General features: G+C 31.5%; 2 protein-coding genes across 3 annotated transcripts in view; one reads left to right on the top strand and one right to left on the bottom strand.

Annotated features, from left to right (window-relative positions):
- LOC143064068 (KAT8 regulatory NSL complex subunit 2-like) overlaps window positions 1–19,971 on the bottom strand; it is a 486,386-nt gene that overhangs the window by 408,168 nt on the left and 58,247 nt on the right. The window lies entirely within an intron of this gene.
- LOC143064060 (uncharacterized) lies at window positions 2,175–14,628 on the top strand. Of its 2 annotated transcripts, XM_076236572.1 has the most exons (5): window positions 2,175–2,328; window positions 5,271–5,300; window positions 9,168–9,209; window positions 10,281–10,356; window positions 13,495–14,628. In XM_076236572.1, the coding sequence occupies exons 1-5, from the start codon at window positions 2,256–2,258 to the stop codon at window positions 14,492–14,494; spliced, it is 1,221 nt and encodes a 406-aa protein (XP_076092687.1). In that variant the 5' UTR covers window positions 2,175–2,255; the 3' UTR covers window positions 14,495–14,628. The 2 variants fall into 2 exon arrangements, with proteins under 2 accessions (XP_076092687.1, XP_076092688.1); XM_076236573.1 differs by lacking the exon at window positions 5,271–5,300 and having other exon boundaries at window positions 2,207–2,358.

Here is a 19,971-nt window from a genome sequence, read left to right on the forward strand (position 1 = left end):
TGATATAAATGCACTCTTTATGGAATTTTTTTTTTTATTTCCTACTCTAATCTGTTTCTAGACATAAAATCCTTTTTCCAGGCTTTGGGTTTAATATTTGAACATAATTACCCTTATTTGCCGATAAATTACTGCACACAAAGAAAACTGTCCTATTTTCTCAAGAACCATATGCCTGCTTTTCACAATAGAAGTAGCAATTGCCTGTTTTACACACATGCTTAATATAAAATTTGATTAAACATCTAATTATGTAACGTTTATCAATGTATTGTCAACATTGATTTAAAAAAAAATCGGGCCTTTGCTTTTTTTATTTCTTTCATAGAATAGCTTACCATGATGTTGTGGCCATGAACTCGAAACTTAATAAACATGTTCATTGTGATGTGAACTATACACTTACATATTATATACATAGATCGCGATTGATTTAAAAGAAAATTCTAGTACTTCTTTGCGTCTAAACACTCTATAAACCGGTGAACCGGACTCTTATGATCAAAGTAACACCTTCAATGATTTGTTTACGTCGGTATCCATACAGATTGATAACTACTTCGAAAACATAATTTTACATGTTTTAGAGATTGTCTGTTTTACAAGGTTATTTACGATATACATGTGAGTGTATAGTGTCATTAGACGCATTAGAATAAAATACCGTCCCATATATAAATTCTAAGAGTTTTCCACAGTCCTTAGCATGGTGCAAGCGTAGGATTCTAATCAATTTTCTACAATTATAATTTTCAGCATACTGGACGGTTTATTGTCATGATAAATTTCCTTACAAAATATTTACTTTAAGTGAAAACAGCAATTTAAAAGTTTTCTGTTCATGCTGAAGAGTAAGAAACATATTTACTTCAATAACTGATACTTCTGTTATTTCTTGAAAATTGAAGATTTTTTTGGTAACTAGTCTTATTATTGTCGTGAGAACTTTCAATATAAAATGATTGTCTGTTAGTGAAAACAGCAATTTAAAAGTCTTCTGTTCATATTAAGAAGTTAGAAATGTTTTACTTCGATCAGAGATATTTGGTCAATTTCTAGATTCTATACTATGGCCAGATTTGTATAACACAAAAGATGAAACATTGCTAAAAAGTAAAATAATAAAAATACCGAACTCCGAGGACAATATAAAAGAGAAAGTCCCTACTCAAATGTCAAAAGCAAATGTTCAAACACTAGTCACACTAAAACTTTCACCTGAACGCAGATGAAAATTTGAAAATGTGTAATTTCTGTTTATGCAAGCCCACAATACAATTGACTTTATACGAAAGACTGGTTAATATTCATAGAAATTTGTACATAACTTTACTGTATAACAAAGATAAAATCAAGGATTGGCATGGATGGACGAGCGTCAAATATAAAAACTATTAAATAATACCTTTTAGTTCTATTTGACGTTCTTTTGCTTCTGCTGGTTGACGTTTCGTCCTCGAGGGTATCACCAGCCCAGTGGTCAGCACTTAGGTGATGGCATGAATATCAATTATATGGTCATTTTTTATAAATTTAGCTGTTTGCAAACGTATGAATTATTCGAGGATTTATCCAAGGCTTAGGTTACCTTTGCTGTTTTTGGCACATTTGTTTTTAATTCTGAGTCCTCAAAGCTCTTCAACTTTATACTTGTTTGGTTTTATAACTATTTTGATCTGAGCGTCACTGATGAGTCTTATGTAGACTTAACGCGCGTCTGGCGTATCAAATTATAAGCCTGGTATTTTTTATAAATATTTTAGTAGATAGGAAACAAACTAAGTCTTAATGACAATCATCCGTAATGCACTATTTCGATGGACATTTTATATATTGTTTCTGCTGCAATTACATCACCGTTACCAGTTTAACTGCACCAGATGCACATTTTGACAATTAATGTCTCGGAACATATAAAATTGTTATTAAAGTTTAAGTGAATTCTAAAAATTACGAGAATAATTTATAATAGTAAATGGACTATGCTAAAGGATTTTAATTTTATATTTTACGAGACAATTTGGACAATTACAGTATTAAATATTTTAAAAAGTGAAACCATCGTTGCAAAAACGCTTAAAATACATTAAATTCATAAAATTGTCATCGAGAATACACGATAACATACTTCCGCATTTTAATATGCCTTGTTGTGCTTTCAGATTGGTTTCAATATGCAATTTCCGATAGATTCATACGTTAAAATATTTCCTTATATTTAGTAAAACTAAAATGGTACATTTCGTTCCACATTGATGGAGATTTTGGTGCATTTTTATTTCACTTTCATACTATTAGCTTTGGATATTGGATACACATTTATCAGTGGTAAGGCTTATTTGCACAGGAAACATTCAAGTGTTCTTAAAGACAACCTGCTAGATAGTTTTAATTTTTAGAAATACAAATAAAGTTGTAAACCTTTCTAAAAAGATGTATTGTAAAATGTTATTTGTTTTAATTATAATTTAATTACTTAGGTAAAATAAAATGTAGCAATGCACAATGATGATATTAAGTACATTGATACATTAATCCTAGATACTAAATTCTTGAGAAGTATATAAACTTGACTGAATACTAGCATTTTTTTATAGGTTCCCAACTTGTTTTCTTTTTTGCCATGGTATTGTCAGTTGTCCTTTCTGTTGTTGCATTGTAACCTCACAATATGTTTAAAGTTTTCGTCATAAGATGACCATTAAACGTGCAGAATATGGAAAAATGAATCTTCCTTATTCTTATGAATAAAGAAAAATATCTGAATATATTTTCTAAATATCTTAATCCCATAGATTTCCTTATTTCCATGATTCTTTCTGTGCTAATAATCTCGTTGTTTTTATGATTATACCGACACAACTTTTTTCATTTAGATTTTAAAGAATGAATAATATGATTTTAAGATTTCCAGATTATAGTTTGAAGTAACAACATTACTGTAAAAATGTAGGAACTTGTGTTTTAAATAATTTCAAGTTTTATTCATTTTTGTTGTCATAGTTGCTTGTTTTTGTGATTAAGAATATAACACAATGTTGACGTTTTTACCTATCAGGACTTTTTGTTTTGTTAATCCATCGTTATCAAAATAATGGAACTTTATGTGACTGTCATACAAGTGAGAGGTTTAGCGCTATAAAACCCGGTTCAATTCACCGTTTTCTATACAAGGAAATGTCTGTACCAAGTAAGAAATATGACAGTTGTTAACCATTCGTTTGGTGTTTGAGCTTTTGATTTTGCCATTGGCTTATGGACTTTCTGTTAATTTTTGTTATTTTTAATTTTTGCTAGGAAAAATTTACTTCAAGACAAATAAATCATCAGCTTTAAAAAAAATTAAAGAACCATCTTTTGAACTTAAATTTATTTTTAAAAATTTATGCTCTTCAACTTTGCATTTGTGTTATCGTCGTTTCCCCCTTTTTTGCAATGACATTGGTAGTTTTGTTTCGACTAATGCCTTTGGTATCTGTTGGCTCTCTTTTATAAACTGCTTATTATGTGTATTATTGACAAACACTTAATGAAAGTGTGATATGTACAATCTGGAACTTTACATCTTATACTTCTGTTCATTAATTTCAAAGACTATAAAAGTCCTGCTTTCCAGAATTAAATCGACATCTATATTACGACAAATCAAGTTCGGATATTTATTCACGAAATATCTATAACTTTATGATTTGCGAACGACAACATATTTGTAATAGATGATACTGAAACTAAAACCGATTTGTTAACGTTTTGGTGGTGGCTGCAATATAAAATAATAAAAGAAAAATGCATAGAAGTAAGAAGAACAGCTTCCATTGGCAACTAAATAATAAAAACGTATGGTAAGGCACTGAAATGTGAATGTATCAACAGATAAAAATCGGGTTTGTTCTACCATGAGCAATATAACGGATCCTCTATATGTGGAGCAGGATCTGCTTAGTCTGAAATTTTCTGTGTTGTGTTTTGTACATTGTTGTTTGTCTGTTTGTCTTTTTCTTTTTTAGGCTTGATGTTGTCTGGGTTTTTATCGACTTATGAGATTGAATGTCCCTCTCATATATTTTTCATTTCTGCTATTACAAAATATTCTATCAAAGAAACAAAATCCAGAAAAACACAGATAGATAAGTAAGTGTAGGATTTAATAATGTCCCCCATGAAAAAATGTCCACTGGACACATTTTCATAGTAAATACTGTCCATGGACAATATTTATTTATTTAAATGTGTCCTGGACACAATGTCCTATGAAAATATGTCCTCAGGTATGGAAAAGTGTCCATGAACATGGACATGATTCACAACCATAATATTGTCCAGGGGGGGCATTTTTTCACAGGAAATTGTGTCCGCCAGGCCATTTTTTTTTATATGATTAATCTATTAAATGATATTCATTGCCTTGTTATTTCTGGAAGCATTTTAACTTTAAATTGAGACCTTTGATTAATTGTTACTTTGACATAGAGTTGTCTCATTTGTCACTCATATCATCCTTATCTTCATATCTATATCTTTTGATATAATATATACATGTATAATTCAAACTCAAATAAGTAACGAACAGATGCTGTCAGTAATATTTTCCTTGGAGGACACAATTTATTAACATTCACTACAAAAATGTCTTCTGTAGATGGACCCTTTTTTATAACTGTTGATGTACTGAAAATGCTGTCTACTGAGGAGACAATATTTCATGGCAATGGACATTATTATTTATTTTCAAATGCCTTCTTCTCTGACATGATAAATATAGTAAAGATCTTCAGATTTAAACTCCCTTCTTATTGTTATTCTTTCATTGTCATTTAACCACTTGCTGGAAATTTCTTAGAACTTAAATTTCTCTATATTCACTTCCATCCATTATTTGTTTGTTTACATTTGTATATTATTCAATTTATCATCAATCCTTCACATTTTAATTAAAATTCAAGTATAATAAAACTTTTTAATGACCTTTGTATTACTTCCCTTGGAGGACACAATTTAATAGCAACTACTATGAAAATTTGTCCTGTGGATGGACACTATTTCATATCATTAACAGTAAAAATCTGACTATTCCATGGCAATGAACATTATTAAATACCAAAATTCTATGAAAAACTGTCCTCATGGACACTTTTTTACAGGACACTATTATGTCTTACATAAGCATCATGAGCTCGAGTGGTCAGGTATCAAAAAAAAAGAGGAAAGGAAAACCTCTACAAAGCAATTAAGTTGCACCCGTTCAAATAAAATTTTCGTTTTTTTTTCAGGTAGTTCCAATGTTACAGAAAAGACAACTGGTAAATACTCGTAATAAGGATCTAAGTTCTGGCATAAATATTTTAACATTTCTTCTTTACATCATGTTTAGAAGAGAAGAAACAATGACAGTTTTTGTAATATTGACTTATATTGACCGGAACGGTTTCTTCATATCTGTCCGCATTTTCAAGGAAAGTGTATAAATCCTGACGGATTTCTAATGTTTTATTATTCCGGTTTATACCTGAAGTAAGACATATTAGCCTAATATGTGTTAGTAGTTTACCGATGTTTATATATAGTAAAACGATAAAACACATTTATAATACTGATAGTCAACGTAACGTTATCTTTATTACTTCATTTAACCAAGTACGTTAATATGTTTAAAGATGACGTTGAATTTTGAATAATCAGAATACGTTAGAAAAGTGTTCGAGTAAGTGCTTAGTAATACAAATTCCTAGAACCAACTATGCACAAATGAGTACGTGAAATACTTCCTCTAAAAAAACAAAGTTACTATATATCCAATGATTAACTTTTTTTATTTGCATCACAGTACAACAGTATAAATACAAGAACATAAAAGATTGCTTGTACAAATCATGTGTTGCAGTGACGTCAAACTGAAAGAACCGCGTATCGGTATAAAAAATTTCCTAACCATAGTAGTTCTGCCTACAGTGAATTAATGTGTAGTTTGGTTGTCCGTTAAACCATTACGATGATAGGTGTGGATTGAGAGATAACATGTCATCAAGTGTAAAAAGTAAAATCACAAAAAAACTGAACTCAAAAATACAAAATCAAATGATAAAACATATCAAACGAATGGACAACAACTATCATATTCCTGACTTGGTACAGGTAGTGGCCCTGAAAATATATTTGTTAATTGAATTTGAAAACGCATTATCGTTTTTCATGGGAAAGTAATAGATAATCAAACAAATCACTATATTAACGAATTAAGTGAAATATACCCGTCGATCCATTACAAATGTTAAATGTAAGAGACTAAAAAAGTGACATATTGTATAAGGTCTAAACAGCATACACTGATTGTACTGTATTTTCCTCAAACAGGAAGCGTTTGTACAGATGTTAGTTAAAAATAGTCGACAAATAAATAGTTAATTCAAAAAATAGAAAATTAAAAAAAAAAACAGTTAACTCAAAATAAAAGACCCTGAAAAGATCGTTAAGGCGACCATATAATAAGTGAAGTGCAGATTGAAGCTGATATATCGTCACAGCCTTTCTTCGGTAGTTCTTTAAGCAGGTGTAAACTATTGTTAAAAAGTCGGTATTAGTATAATTTAACATCAATTACAACAAATCAAAACCATTGTTTTGGGCAAAAGGTACTATACAAAAGTTTCCTTGATTTGAGTCCTTCAATCTTAGCGACAGATCTTAAAAGTATGGCAAACCGTACAATTATTTCAATGTACAAATATGTGCACTGTAGAATTTGAAGTTTTAAAGGGTTTGGGAAGTTTGACCGTAGGTGGTTTTGACTGTGTACCCGGTGGTTTTTTTATTCATCAGGTCATGCGCTTTGAATTAATTGAAACGTTTTAACGTCAATTTTAGATAAAATTGAGAATGGAAATTGAATTGTGTTAAAGAAAAAGGCTCAGTTCACCTTATGTCAACTCCCCGATTTAAAAAAAGAAACATATCCTTTTAGCCAAAAAAATCTTTATATCATATTTAAACTCATATATGCTTATCGCACCGCGGATAAATTGTCACGTTGTGATTGGTTTAACACTGTCACGTGGTGACCCCTATAAGACCGTAGAGGTTAGTTAATTTCATAGGGGGTTCATGACGCGGTAATGTCAATGGTGACGTCATCTGTCAATGTTGTTGTGTTTCATTGTTTATTTTTTTAACAAAAGGCATCAGAAAAAGTCCAGTGTGCGATAAATTCGTTATACGGTTAACTATACTGACCCCCTACGGATCCATAAAGGGTGAATAAAATCAATAGGGGATTCGTCCTCTGGCCTCATCTTCTATGAATTTTACTAACCCTCTATGGATACGTAGGGGGTCAGTAGCAAACCATCCTCTGGCCTCATCTCCTATGAATTTCCTAACCCTTTATGGATCCGTAGAGAGTCAGTAGCGAACCATATAACTTATATTACGCGCGTTCATATGGACGTCATGAAACGAGACGTAATTTCCACGCAAAAACTGCTCTACCGAGGTATAAGGAAATAAGAATTGGATTGACGCTGTATAATTTTACGGTCTGAGATCTAAAATACCTGAATACTAGTAGTCGTCTGATCTGTTAATGTTGATTGTGTCCTATATTCCCAATTGTTATTTGTATGGTAAGTGGTGCTTCTTTGACTCTTATCCTGTCAATGCCACAATATACGTCCTTCTTTTGATAACATGCGATTCACTCAGGTTTTTTTTTATCTTGATTTTGTTAACGGTATTTTAACATCGCTAAACTACTGTTGCGTTAAATCTAATATTAAATGGATCTAAATGTATCCCCTCATTGTCCTCCTTCGTTTCAGCCTTTCATTCAATATCACTTTATATTACCTTTTTTCTTTTCTTACCTTTAAGAATATAAGGATAGATGTGATAATTGTCAATGATTCACTTAATCGGGCATAAATATAGACAAAAGACACTTAGAGACCAACATTAATGTTTCTTGTCGTCATGTGTGCTTTATAGCATTATACTGACTTGCTATAATTTTATCAGCAGTATCGATAGTTATAAATTATGTGTGATGTGTGTTGCGTCACATCAGTCAATATTGCTCTTGAACCAGGATTGACTTATCATTACTTAATATATTCTACGACATGAATAATCATTGATATGGTCATATTTACCTTAGCCGTATTTGGCATAACTTTTTGGAATTTTGGGTCCACAATGCTCTTCAACTTTGTATTTATTTGGCTTTTAAACTATTTTGATCTGAGCGTCACTGATGAGTCTTATGTAGACGAAACGCGCGTCTGGCGTATAAAACTATAATCCTAGTACTTTTGATAACTAATTATATATTACTGTTTACAAAAGTTTTGAATTTTTTAAACACTAAGGCATTTCTGCCTCAGGAATATATTACCTTAGCTGCATTTGGCAAAACTTTTAGGAATTTTGGTCTTTAATGCTCTTCAACCTTGTACTTTATTTATTTATTTTTTTGGTTTCGAGCGTCACTGATAAGTCTTTTGTAGACGAAACGCGCGTCTGGCGTAAATACAAAATTTAATTCTGGTATATATGATGAGTTTATTGATATAATCATAGTTGTAAGTTACCTGTTTACAACACTTTGAATTTTTTGACATACCTAGAATTCTCTACCTCAGGATTAGATTACCTTGGCTATTGTTTGCACAAGCTTTCTTTAGTTTGGGATCCCTATGTTTTAAATCTTTGTTTATTCGAGCATCACTGATGAGTTTTTTGTTGAAGAAACGCGCATCTGGTGTACAATATTTTAGTTTTGATATCTATGATGAACTTTTTTTACATTAATTTAATTTTGCGTTCGATGAAAACTGGGCTTACCCGAAAGGTACTTTGTATCATTCTTGCGTATATGTTTTAAGACTCTTTGTACACTAACTAACATATGTAAACTACAATATGTATGTATGGAAGAGCATTTTGAAGAAAAAATCACGAGATACCAAGGTCGCAACAAAAATGACAAGTCGAGGATAGATAAAAAAAAATGGCAAAAAAAAGACGACCAACTACCAAAGACACATTAACAGTTATAAAAATTAATACTGAGAATCTATTGAATACATCTGGAATTTTGATCATTGGTTATTGCATATCATAGTGTATCAATGTATAATTCAGTAATAACTATGACCATTCTGTATTTCTATCTACAGATATATACAATAATGCACAGTTGAACTTCTTTACCACTGTTGGTATGTATTGCCTACTATGGAATCAAGTTTCCAATTAATTAATGGTTTTGCAAAGAATTTTGTTTACCTTGTGGAATATCTTTTAAAATTAAATGTTTTGCTAAGATATCATCTTTGAAAAAATTAAAAATAGTTAGTTTCGCTTAACATTTTAGTTTTCAAACGTATACAGAATAGCGAAACAAACTACCTTTATGTAACGCAATTTTTCGTCACATTTCAGTAAAATTTGTAAATTTAATGCTGTACACGTGGAACATATCAAAGTTTGCCAAAAACAAACTATGTGTAAATCTGTCTTTCCATAGTTTCCTTATATAGGGATCAAAATACTTACCTGAGGTAGCACTCCACAGTTAGAAAATAAAATTAAAAATGAACCACAAAACGTTTTATCATCTCCTATTCCTGGATTTCTAATACATTAACCTAACGGTGTGTGTTGTTCATGTGCATATGTATGTAATCAGTATCTTCCATAGATTTGATTTTCAAAAGTTACAATGGTGTAATATAGTTCCTTTTTTATCCATTGCAATATTCTGCATTTATTTACCATAAAATATTGCAAAAAGGGGGGTGAAAATGTCGCATATCCCCCAAAATTTGGATCAAACTAGAATTGCAATGCCTTTGAGTGATACCTTTTTAGAAACTGTTGACATTAATCTTCCTAATGATCAAATTAAAAATGACTTTGGCCTCATTTTTTCGAAAAATTTAATCACAAAAATCGTGTGACAAAAAGTTGGAAAAAATCATTACAATAATTGCTGGACCAATGTATGGAATGGATAAGCAAATACGGACTGTCATACAGAAAACAGCCTATATTACAGACATTACATCATCATCATCATCATCATCATCATCATCATCATCATCATCATCATCATCATCATCATCATCATCATCATCATCATCATCATCATCATCATCATCAATTGCAGCAGGTTTTATATAGAAATTTCACAGAAGCAAATTTATTACTGTGAATATTTATTATGAATAATCCTAGTTTTAAATTTAAGAACTTCCACATTTCAAGCATTTCTGATTTCTATGTTTAAGGTGGAGCTGCACTGTCTTTGGTTTGTGTGTTTTTACTAGTTGCAGTATCATGTCATCTAGCAAATGTGAAAACGAGGTAAGATTATTTAAGATTGCACTCTTAGTCTATGTGACATGTCTACACAGTGGATGGTAATTGGAAAGATATATCTGCAAAAAGTAATGAATTCCTATGTCAAAATGGTTTTTATTTTTATTTTTCTTTAAAACCCTTACTTTTATCTTATGTAAACTTATAACACTTATATATGGTTTCATGTCGATATATGTACACGTTGCAAACATGGACAAAGCCGACGACACAAAACATTACATCGACCACTTAAAATTATATTTTTATGTAGCCTAGGTGAACGAGTAGACTATGGAGCTTGACACAGTGCGGGCGGTGTTACCACAATGTCACATAAAGCAAGGCTCGAATCCCCCTGAGGGAAAAACTAAAATTTTCATTGCAAGTTTAAAGATCTATCATTGTTTGATTTAATTTTAGATAAATATATATTATAATGATGTCAGCTCTGTATAACCACGTGCTATCCGATGGAGAATGTCTGTCATAAAGTTGTCCCTCGTTAAGACATTCTCCCAAATATTTAACTTTATAATTCATTAATTATTATTACAGTACAAATTCAATTGATTATACCAGGTCATCCTTATATGTTCACCTTACATATCTATTGATACATTGAATAGCCCTTGAGTTTAACAATCGATTTTTATTCAATGGTTGTAGATACTCCGGAAGTCGTCCTCAAAGATAATTATAATAGATGGATTATAAATAATATATGAAATCATTTTTTTTTTATTTCACATATTGGTGTGTATATAAACTCATCATAGGTACCAGGACTAAATTTTTAGCGCCAGACGCGTGTTTCGTCTACAAAATACTCATTAGTGACTCGAATTAACATAGTTTAAAAAGGCAAAATCTGGTGCGAACTTGAAGAGAATATAGGACCCAAAATTCCTAAACGTTCGTCATGTCAATCCTAATTCATGTAACCACATATATGTGTTTTTTTCTTAAACTGCACGTATATGTTGATACATATATATCGATTCCATAGCTGCAACAAGTGTGTTACGATATTTTTCCACTCGAAACAGTTAAATCTTAATATGCAAATCGCGGGCCGTACCGAGTGTTTTTACATATTTAAAATTTAACTGTTGAGTGTGGAGAAATATCGTAATACACGAGTTGTAGTGGTGTAATCTGTTTATCTTATGATCTATATCCTTCCATTGTAAACTTTTGCAGAATGTTGTGTTCTTTACATGTGACGTCATAAGGCATGGTCTTAATTTGGCTTCATAATAGGTAATTAAGAAGTAATCAAGAAAATTAAACGTTAAAATTAATTTCGACCAATCATTTGCTGAGAATGAGTAATATTTTTCTTACACCGCTCAGGAAATGTGAAAATAGCACAAAATTAGAGAAATTGGCCGTCACTACAAATTGACAATATGATAGTACATCAGTTCAGTTTGTTTTTACTAGTACGTCTTAAGGTCAATTAAAGAATACCTGTACCAATCATATTACGATGCTATGTTGCCGTTTAAATTTGTATATTAACTTAGAAAATAGATATGTAGCCTTATGCATTGAAAGGTCAGTTTATCCCTTTCATACAATAAGAGTTGTATAGCTTGGTGTCATGCCATTTACCTTGTCCAAAATAAAGTTATTTAGTGACCAAAACGGCTAACAAAAAAAAACAAAGTTTATTGGCATTAAATTATGTGATAATAGTACACAGCGAAAAATTACAAATCGGTGCAAAACTTATTTTATTTTTGTCAAACAAAATGTAGGTAAATAATCCCCGATTTTGTGAGAAAAAAAATTTGAGGGGAAATTCCAAAATGTTGTTTTAAAAATGGTAGTAATATGTCAAGTTGAGTGCAAAAATAAACACGATTGTACGTTTGCTCCAATATTTCTATGAACCTTTCAAAAATTCTTTAAGGTTCGACATAACAAATGGACAAAAATGTTTGTTTTTATGTCTCAATATTACTCTGAATACAGACCACCATGTGCAGCTGGAAATGTTTTAAGACCTAGAATCCACCATATATATATTTTAAATATAAGAGGGACGAAAGATGCCAGAGGGAGAGTCAAACTCATAGATTGAAAATAAACTGACAACGCCATGGCTAAAAATAAAAAGACAAACAGACAAATAATAGTACATTTGTAAAGAAGACACAACATAGAAAACTAAAGACTAAGCAACACGAACCCCACCAATAACTGGGGGGTGATCGCATGTGCTCCGGAAGGGTAAGCAGATCCTGCTCCACAATAAATGGTGTGCTTTGGGGGGAAAAAATTATGATTTGAAGAGCATTTTCTTTTATCACTGCAGGTGATTGTAAAATAAACACACATTTAAGTTACATTTGATATTGCCCAGATCAGTTGATCGATATCAAGCTTTTCAGTAGAATACAACTGTTAGCTGGGAGGGGGCAATCACAAAGATTTTACCAATATTAGTTTATTTACATCTTTTGCAGGGAAAAAATGAAATGCCCTTCAAAATATTTTTTTTTATTTGAAACACAAAATGTTATTAAGTTTACATATTAAGTGGATGCTAGGCCTAAACACTTTTAAATATTTAGGTGCAAACACAATCATTTTTGTCCATCTGTAATGATGAACCTAATATAGAAAGAATGTCAGCTCTCATTTGCAAATTAATGTTTCTCCATTCAATTTTGATGTGAATAAGAGAGTTTGACAATGTAAATGGCATGAAGCCAAATTTATTAAATCATATTAGTCGAATGGGGTTAACTTACCTTTTAAATCTCAAGGCTAAATATCTATTTTCGAGGCTAATATACCAATTTAAAAGGTAACATATAATTAAATTTTGACTGGTATATATGTTTTTCAAATGACCATAAATGGTCTTGGCCTTACTCATTTATGTAGAATTCATTTGCAAAAATCAAATGCTCAAACACACACATAAATGTTGCCTATTCAAATTAATAGAAATTGAGTTTTTTTAATTTCATATTCGTAAATATTAGTTTTGATGTGTGCGTGATATTACATTGTGTTGTTCTTTTCACAACTTATCCTTTTTTCAAGAAAAAGTACAAAAGTATACTTTAAAGAAAAGGGACAGTTGTAAATACCTACTTAGGTAATTATAATTTATTTTCTTTTTTAAAGATTAAGAACGTTGGAAAACCAATTGGCTAAAGGCAAGAATGAAAGACAACAGCAGTCAATACTCAGTCCTCAACCATCAATCACATCAAATGTACCAGAAGATGTCGAAGATATACCTCGTGTATCAAGACGTTCGGAATATATCCGTGTGATAAGGAATTTTAAAGATTTGAGAGATCGGGCATCAAAAATATTTCCATTTTTTAATACTCCACGAAGCAGTGCAGATACATTCGATTTATCGAAGCAAGACGACCCTATTTACGATGACATATCGCAATATCGTCCAAAAGGACAGAAACCCGAAAACCAGACACACTGGTGTTGTTGTTGTTGTCGTATCTTGCCTAATAATTATGTACAAGCAAACACATCAGATGCAAAATCACCGGAAATGAATCATGATGCACACCAAGACACACATGAAATAATAGATAGCCAATCAGCAAAGGAAAAGGTAAATATAGAAGCAGAAATACACCACGATAACAGCGATACATTAACAAGGAAAAAAGATAATAGCGATACATTAAAAAGGAAAAAAAAGATGCAAAAAGAACAAGAATCTGGCAATCATATTGAGGTCAAACACGTTGATTTTGATATACGAGAAATATGCATTCAGCCGACCACCACAGATGATGTAACAATAGGAGTAACACAAAAACCAGTCAAGCAAGTAAACAAAGAACAGCAACTCGTGTCGTTCGGGAAAACAGCTATAATACCTCACACAGGACAACAGAAACCTAGACTTGAGCCAAGGACAGTTGATCCACTTTCGGTACAAGGAAAATGCAATACTTTTTCAAGTCATGGAACAAAGAAAGTTCAAGGAATCAAACTTCCTTTTCCGTCATTTCCAATTAAACAAGCAAAATCTTTACCTGCATTGAACGAAGAAGCAATAGATGAGTTTACAGGAACGTCATCGGAGGATGAGAAGGATAGAGACCCCAGTTATATTGATATGGGAGATACGTTGATTACGAATCAATAACCATTTCCAGCATTTACTAGTAGTAATTGTAAAGGACCGAATCATATCCCATATACTAATATTTATACTTCATATCACAATGGACGAAAACCATAATTTACGTTATTCTACTTTCACATATTTAGTTGTTGATACTGTGTTTTTGACGAATAACTGATATACCGAACAACTGACATACACGTCATATTGAAACGACATGCTCTTTTAGTATACTATGTATAATATATCGCGTGTGGCATATTTAGTGTAATACCCTTGTTCTGGAACATTTTCTTTAACTTTCGTGTTTAAATTTTAAACATATGATAATTGAAAATAAATACATGGTATTCTTTATTGCATGATGTATCCCCCATCGATCGATATCAGTCCTAATACATTCAGTCCTCTAGTTAATATTGATATCATGGATGGTGTAAGTGATTTATATTTTGCTTTTATTATATTATATCATATTCATCGCAAGGAAGTACTAGTATAAAAGATCAAATGTTTAATTTTACATCATTTTTCCTCATCATCACGAGAAATTCTTGCTAAACGAAAATGATAAAGGATGTCTGACCTTCAACTGTGTATCACTTCCTGCGGATGGACTATATATTTGATAGTGAAATGTTTTTATAGTTGTTTGCATTTAGTTTGATAAGTTTTAATTGTCGACTCTGTCAGAATTTGCAGTCAGTTGCTAGGTTTTGTTTTACTGTGAGTACCCAATTAATGGAATAACTGGCGAGTCCGAAATAATAAAAACTAACATTCATTGTGGTTTTAAGGACAGTAGCTGCTAATTCATGTCGATCGAATGAACTCATAATTTCAAAATTTGATTGAAAATGTCAAAACATATAATAGTCCCTTCTTGTAATTTTTTTAAGCCAAGAAAAGCAGGTTTGATTAGTTCAACTTGTATTTTCAAAATCGTATCTAATGTCCCTTTCAGGTAAAAACAAATAAATTATTAGTATGTTAACACCAGTAACTATTGTGATTAAACTCATTTTGAAACGAGTATTTTGTTTCAATCGTTGTATCTGTTAAATTGTGTGTTATATATGCACGAATAGATAGAATAGGTGATCCGCGCCCGTAACATTTATATCATGTTTTGTATATTTTTGTGTTGATAGCACTGCTTGGGAACTATCATCAGCTAAGTAGTCATGACTTCGGAAATTGTTCGTTAATATATTGTTAAATTATTAGAAAACATTAGATGTATTAAAAACAATCAAGTAAATAAAACATTGATAGCTACTTAAATTGTTACACAAATTTCAAACTTATTTTCATCCCTTAATGAACCCCTGATTGTGGAAAAAGTGTTCCATGATGAAATTGACATTGCACAAAATAAAGCTGTGTAACTATAGTGAGGAAACTAGTTGTAGCATAAATAAAATTTATATGTTGTTATTTAGATACAGTAAAAAAATGATTTAAAAGGAAGTTGCCGTTAATTACATTTCATTTATGCTGCAACTAGTTTCCTCACTATAGTTACACAGCTTTATTTTGTGCAATGTCAATGAAATACTCAGAAAATCATAATTTCGATCCATACTTTATTTTTCTGAGGGTGCTTGATGGTCCTGGCTACGCCTGATACATTTCTGCAAATCTTTCAATTTTTATTTAAATTTATAGAATCAGCTATTGTTAGTCTTTTACACTAGTAGTTTTTGAGGTCCTTTATAGCTTGTAGTTCGGTGTGAGCGAAGGCTCCGTTTTGAAGACCGTACTTTGACCTATAATGGTTTACTTTTACAAATTAAGACCACAATTTTACAAAAAGACGGCAAAGGATACTTTAAGATACCAGGTTATTTCAAGTTCTAATTCTTATGAAATTTTAACCATAAAAACTGGTATTTGCAAGGACAATGTATACTTGAAAGACTACAGATTATGTTTTGTTCGTTTATTGCATTCTTACAATATCCATTTTTCTAACGCCTTGATATATAGTCCTACAAATATTGGGAGATTCTTTTTAAAAGGGTAACAAAAATATTAACGTAACTGAGCGATACTGACAGCATTTTAGGCACTGTGTTCATCCGTCATCATTCGTTGAAGTTGATTTTTTACCTCTTTCATCATTATGTGTGTTTGGTTTCTATAAAGATTTAAGACAAATAAAGGCAACAGTAGTATACCGCTGTTTAAACTCATAAATCCATGGACAAAAAACACAATCGGGGTAACAAACTAAAACTGAGGGAAACGCATTAAATATAAGAGGAGAACAACGACACAACATTAAAATGTAACACACACACACACACACACACAGAGAGAAACGGACTAAGCATTAGACAAAATCCTATGAGAGTAACAAATATAACATCAAAACCAAATACATGAATTTGGGATAGATAAGTACCGTGACACGTGTTATAGTAAACAAACGACACAACGGAAACACAACGTTAAAATGTAACACACACAGAAACGAACTATATTATAACAATGGCCATATTCCTGACTTGGTACAGGACATTTTTAAAGGAAAAAATGGTGGGTTGAACCTGGTTTTGTGGCATGCCAAACCTCCCTCTTTTATGGTCATGTGAAATATAACATTAAAATGACAACACAACATTACAGGACTACAATATAAATAAATAGGAGAACATAGTTGACAAATAAACACACAAATAATAGCTAACAAAAGGCAACAAGTTTATATAAAAAAAAAATCAATACGCCAGAGGTGCATTTTGTCCGCACAAGACTTACTAGTGACGCCCAGATACAAAAGTTTGAAAGCCGAAACAATTACAAAGTTGAACAGCATCGAGGACCAAAAGTTAAAAAAAAGTTGTGCCAAAAACGGCCAGGGTTTTCTGTTAGGTACCAGAACATCCCTGTTATTTAGAATAATTTATACTTTTGCAAACAGTAAATTTTATATAATGACTATACAAAAGATGTACATGATAAAACTGAAGTATTAGCTAATTACAGGAAACAACCGAAATACATTGTATAACCCGACAAAATGCAACACATCCGAATAAGTTTAAACCTCAACCCATTCATACTTTGAACTCTGTTCTCATTGTAATTTAAACTCTGCTCTCATTGTAATGTGAATGCATTTTCTTTAGAATTTGAATCTATTCTCATTAGCATGTGAAATATCATTTTCAAGAATGTTACGTGGCGTGTTTGTTTGCCAATAATCAACTTTCAACATTAAAAAAAATTACAAACCACTTGTCTTATAAAAATAGAAATTACACTACAAATGATAAAAACGATAAAGTAAAACTCCATTAGCAAACACTAAGATACCAACTAAATCTTAGGGGGGACGACAAAACCGGTTATCAGATTTCGTGATTCTCAAAGTAAGAAAAATTCGGTTGATGTTATTTAACTCGTTTGATAGGTTGTGGTTTTATAGACTGTCATTTAGTTGCAAAAACGGCCTAGACATCTCATAAAATATACAATTTTATTTTCTCTTCTTATACATTATTCACTCTATAATGATTTTTTTCATCAAATGCAAAAATGTTCATCAAGATAACTTTACCACAAACGAAATATTTGTGTTTCTTGTAAATCAAAGGATGATAAACTTCACTAAACTCCTTATAATGAAACGATACATAGCTGGATCATCAAGATGTTCGAGTTAACATATTCCTTGAGTGCTGACTACTATACTTTTTACAGTAAAAGATTACTAATCTCAGATCACAATCTCTGCAATTTTGCAGCAACTTTAGAACTTTTGATTTTTCTACACGTTACACCACTATTCTCCATGCTTAATTGAAAGTTCAACCTCACTATCTTATCAAATAGATCTCGTTCTATAAAAATGGAAATCGTAGATATAAATTTCTTGTTTTGGGTTATAAAAATTCTGATTTTGTGAAAGAAACACTGATTCTATCAGAAAATATACTGCGGATGATATTATCAAAAATTTAAATCACAAAAATAATGAACTCCGAGGAAAATTCTAAACGGAAAGTCCGTAATCAAATGGCAAAATCAAAAGATAAAACACATCAAACGAATGGACAACAACTGGCATATTCCTGACTTGGTACAGACGGTACAGGCATTTTCTTATGTAGAAAATGGTGAATTGAACCTAGTGTTATAGCGCTTAACCTCTCACTTGTATGACAGTTGTATCAAATTTCATGATATTAAAAACGATGTGATCAATAATAAATGATTAAATTATAAGTACGGTATTGCCAATGTTATTTAGACTGATCGGGAGGAGCTTACGTTTTAATTTGCATAAGGACAGCCTATTTGAAGATGTGTGTGATAAGGATGATTGCCGTTATAATTATTGCTGATTTCTAATCACCTATGAGTGTCATCAAAGTAATTTACAAAAGAATTACTGGACACTTCATTAATGATTTTTATCATAAAACACCTATTCATAGATGGACTGGTTTATTATGAGCGAACCGGTGAAACTCCGCCCAGTCAAGTGAAATAAATCGAGTAATACCTTAGATAATTAATTGTATTTGTCGAATTTGGTTGATTGATATTTCAGCAGCAAACAGTCGGTATTCCAAGGGGTAATAATTGTGCACCCCTACTGGTTGATTTGTTTCTGTATTTGTTGAAAGCAGAATTCATTCAGCACCTTCTAAAAGACAAACAGAAATAGCACCTTGCAAAATTAAATGGTGGATGGAACCAGGATTTATAGCTAGCTATAAACGTGATCTATTCTCAAATGTGAATGGTTTGCCGAATATGATATCGCGTTGCTATTAGACGTGTCTCGGTATTTATGTATCCAACATTCATGTATTAGGTACAATATTTCTTTAGTAAGTCTGGTTGGATATTGTGTTCTGTCTTATCGTATGTTGTTTGAATTTTATTTTTATTTTCTATATCCGTGTAAAGGTTAAGAAGATTAATGAGCTAGTTCATTTAATATATGATTTTAAGTTTACAACTATATGCACAGGATTTATTTGATTTTACACAATTTTGATTTAGAAGAAAATCGAAATGGTTAGAAAATACAAATAATTACGCCATTAAAATCACAATTTTATTTACCAATATTCTCGAAAGCCGTACGGTGACCTATAGTTGTAAATTTCAGTGTCTTTTTGGTTTCTTGTGGAGAGTTGTCTCATTGGTAGTCATACCACATCTTCTTTTTTCTATCTAATGGTTTGAAAATACATAAAATAACGCCATTACAAACTCAACCCCAAGATCCATCAGCAAGATCCTCTTCTATATATTTTTTTTTAGAAATTTACCAGTAACCTGTGATAAAATAAACGTCAGGAAAAATACGTCACGCTATTTGGGGTTGATACATTTATCATGCATGTGACGAACAGTTCATAATTAAATTGTTATGTACTGGTGCACTGTCGTAAATTCGTTGGAGCGGTGTCCGCGTTGTTACTCTGTAGTTTCCATTTTGTAATATACTATTATACTATTCATTTATGTATGTCTCT

Source organism: Mytilus galloprovincialis, chromosome 2 (genome assembly GCF_965363235.1).
Source record: "Mytilus galloprovincialis chromosome 2, xbMytGall1.hap1.1, whole genome shotgun sequence".
Lineage (NCBI taxonomy): Eukaryota > Metazoa > Mollusca > Bivalvia > Mytilida > Mytilidae > Mytilus > Mytilus galloprovincialis.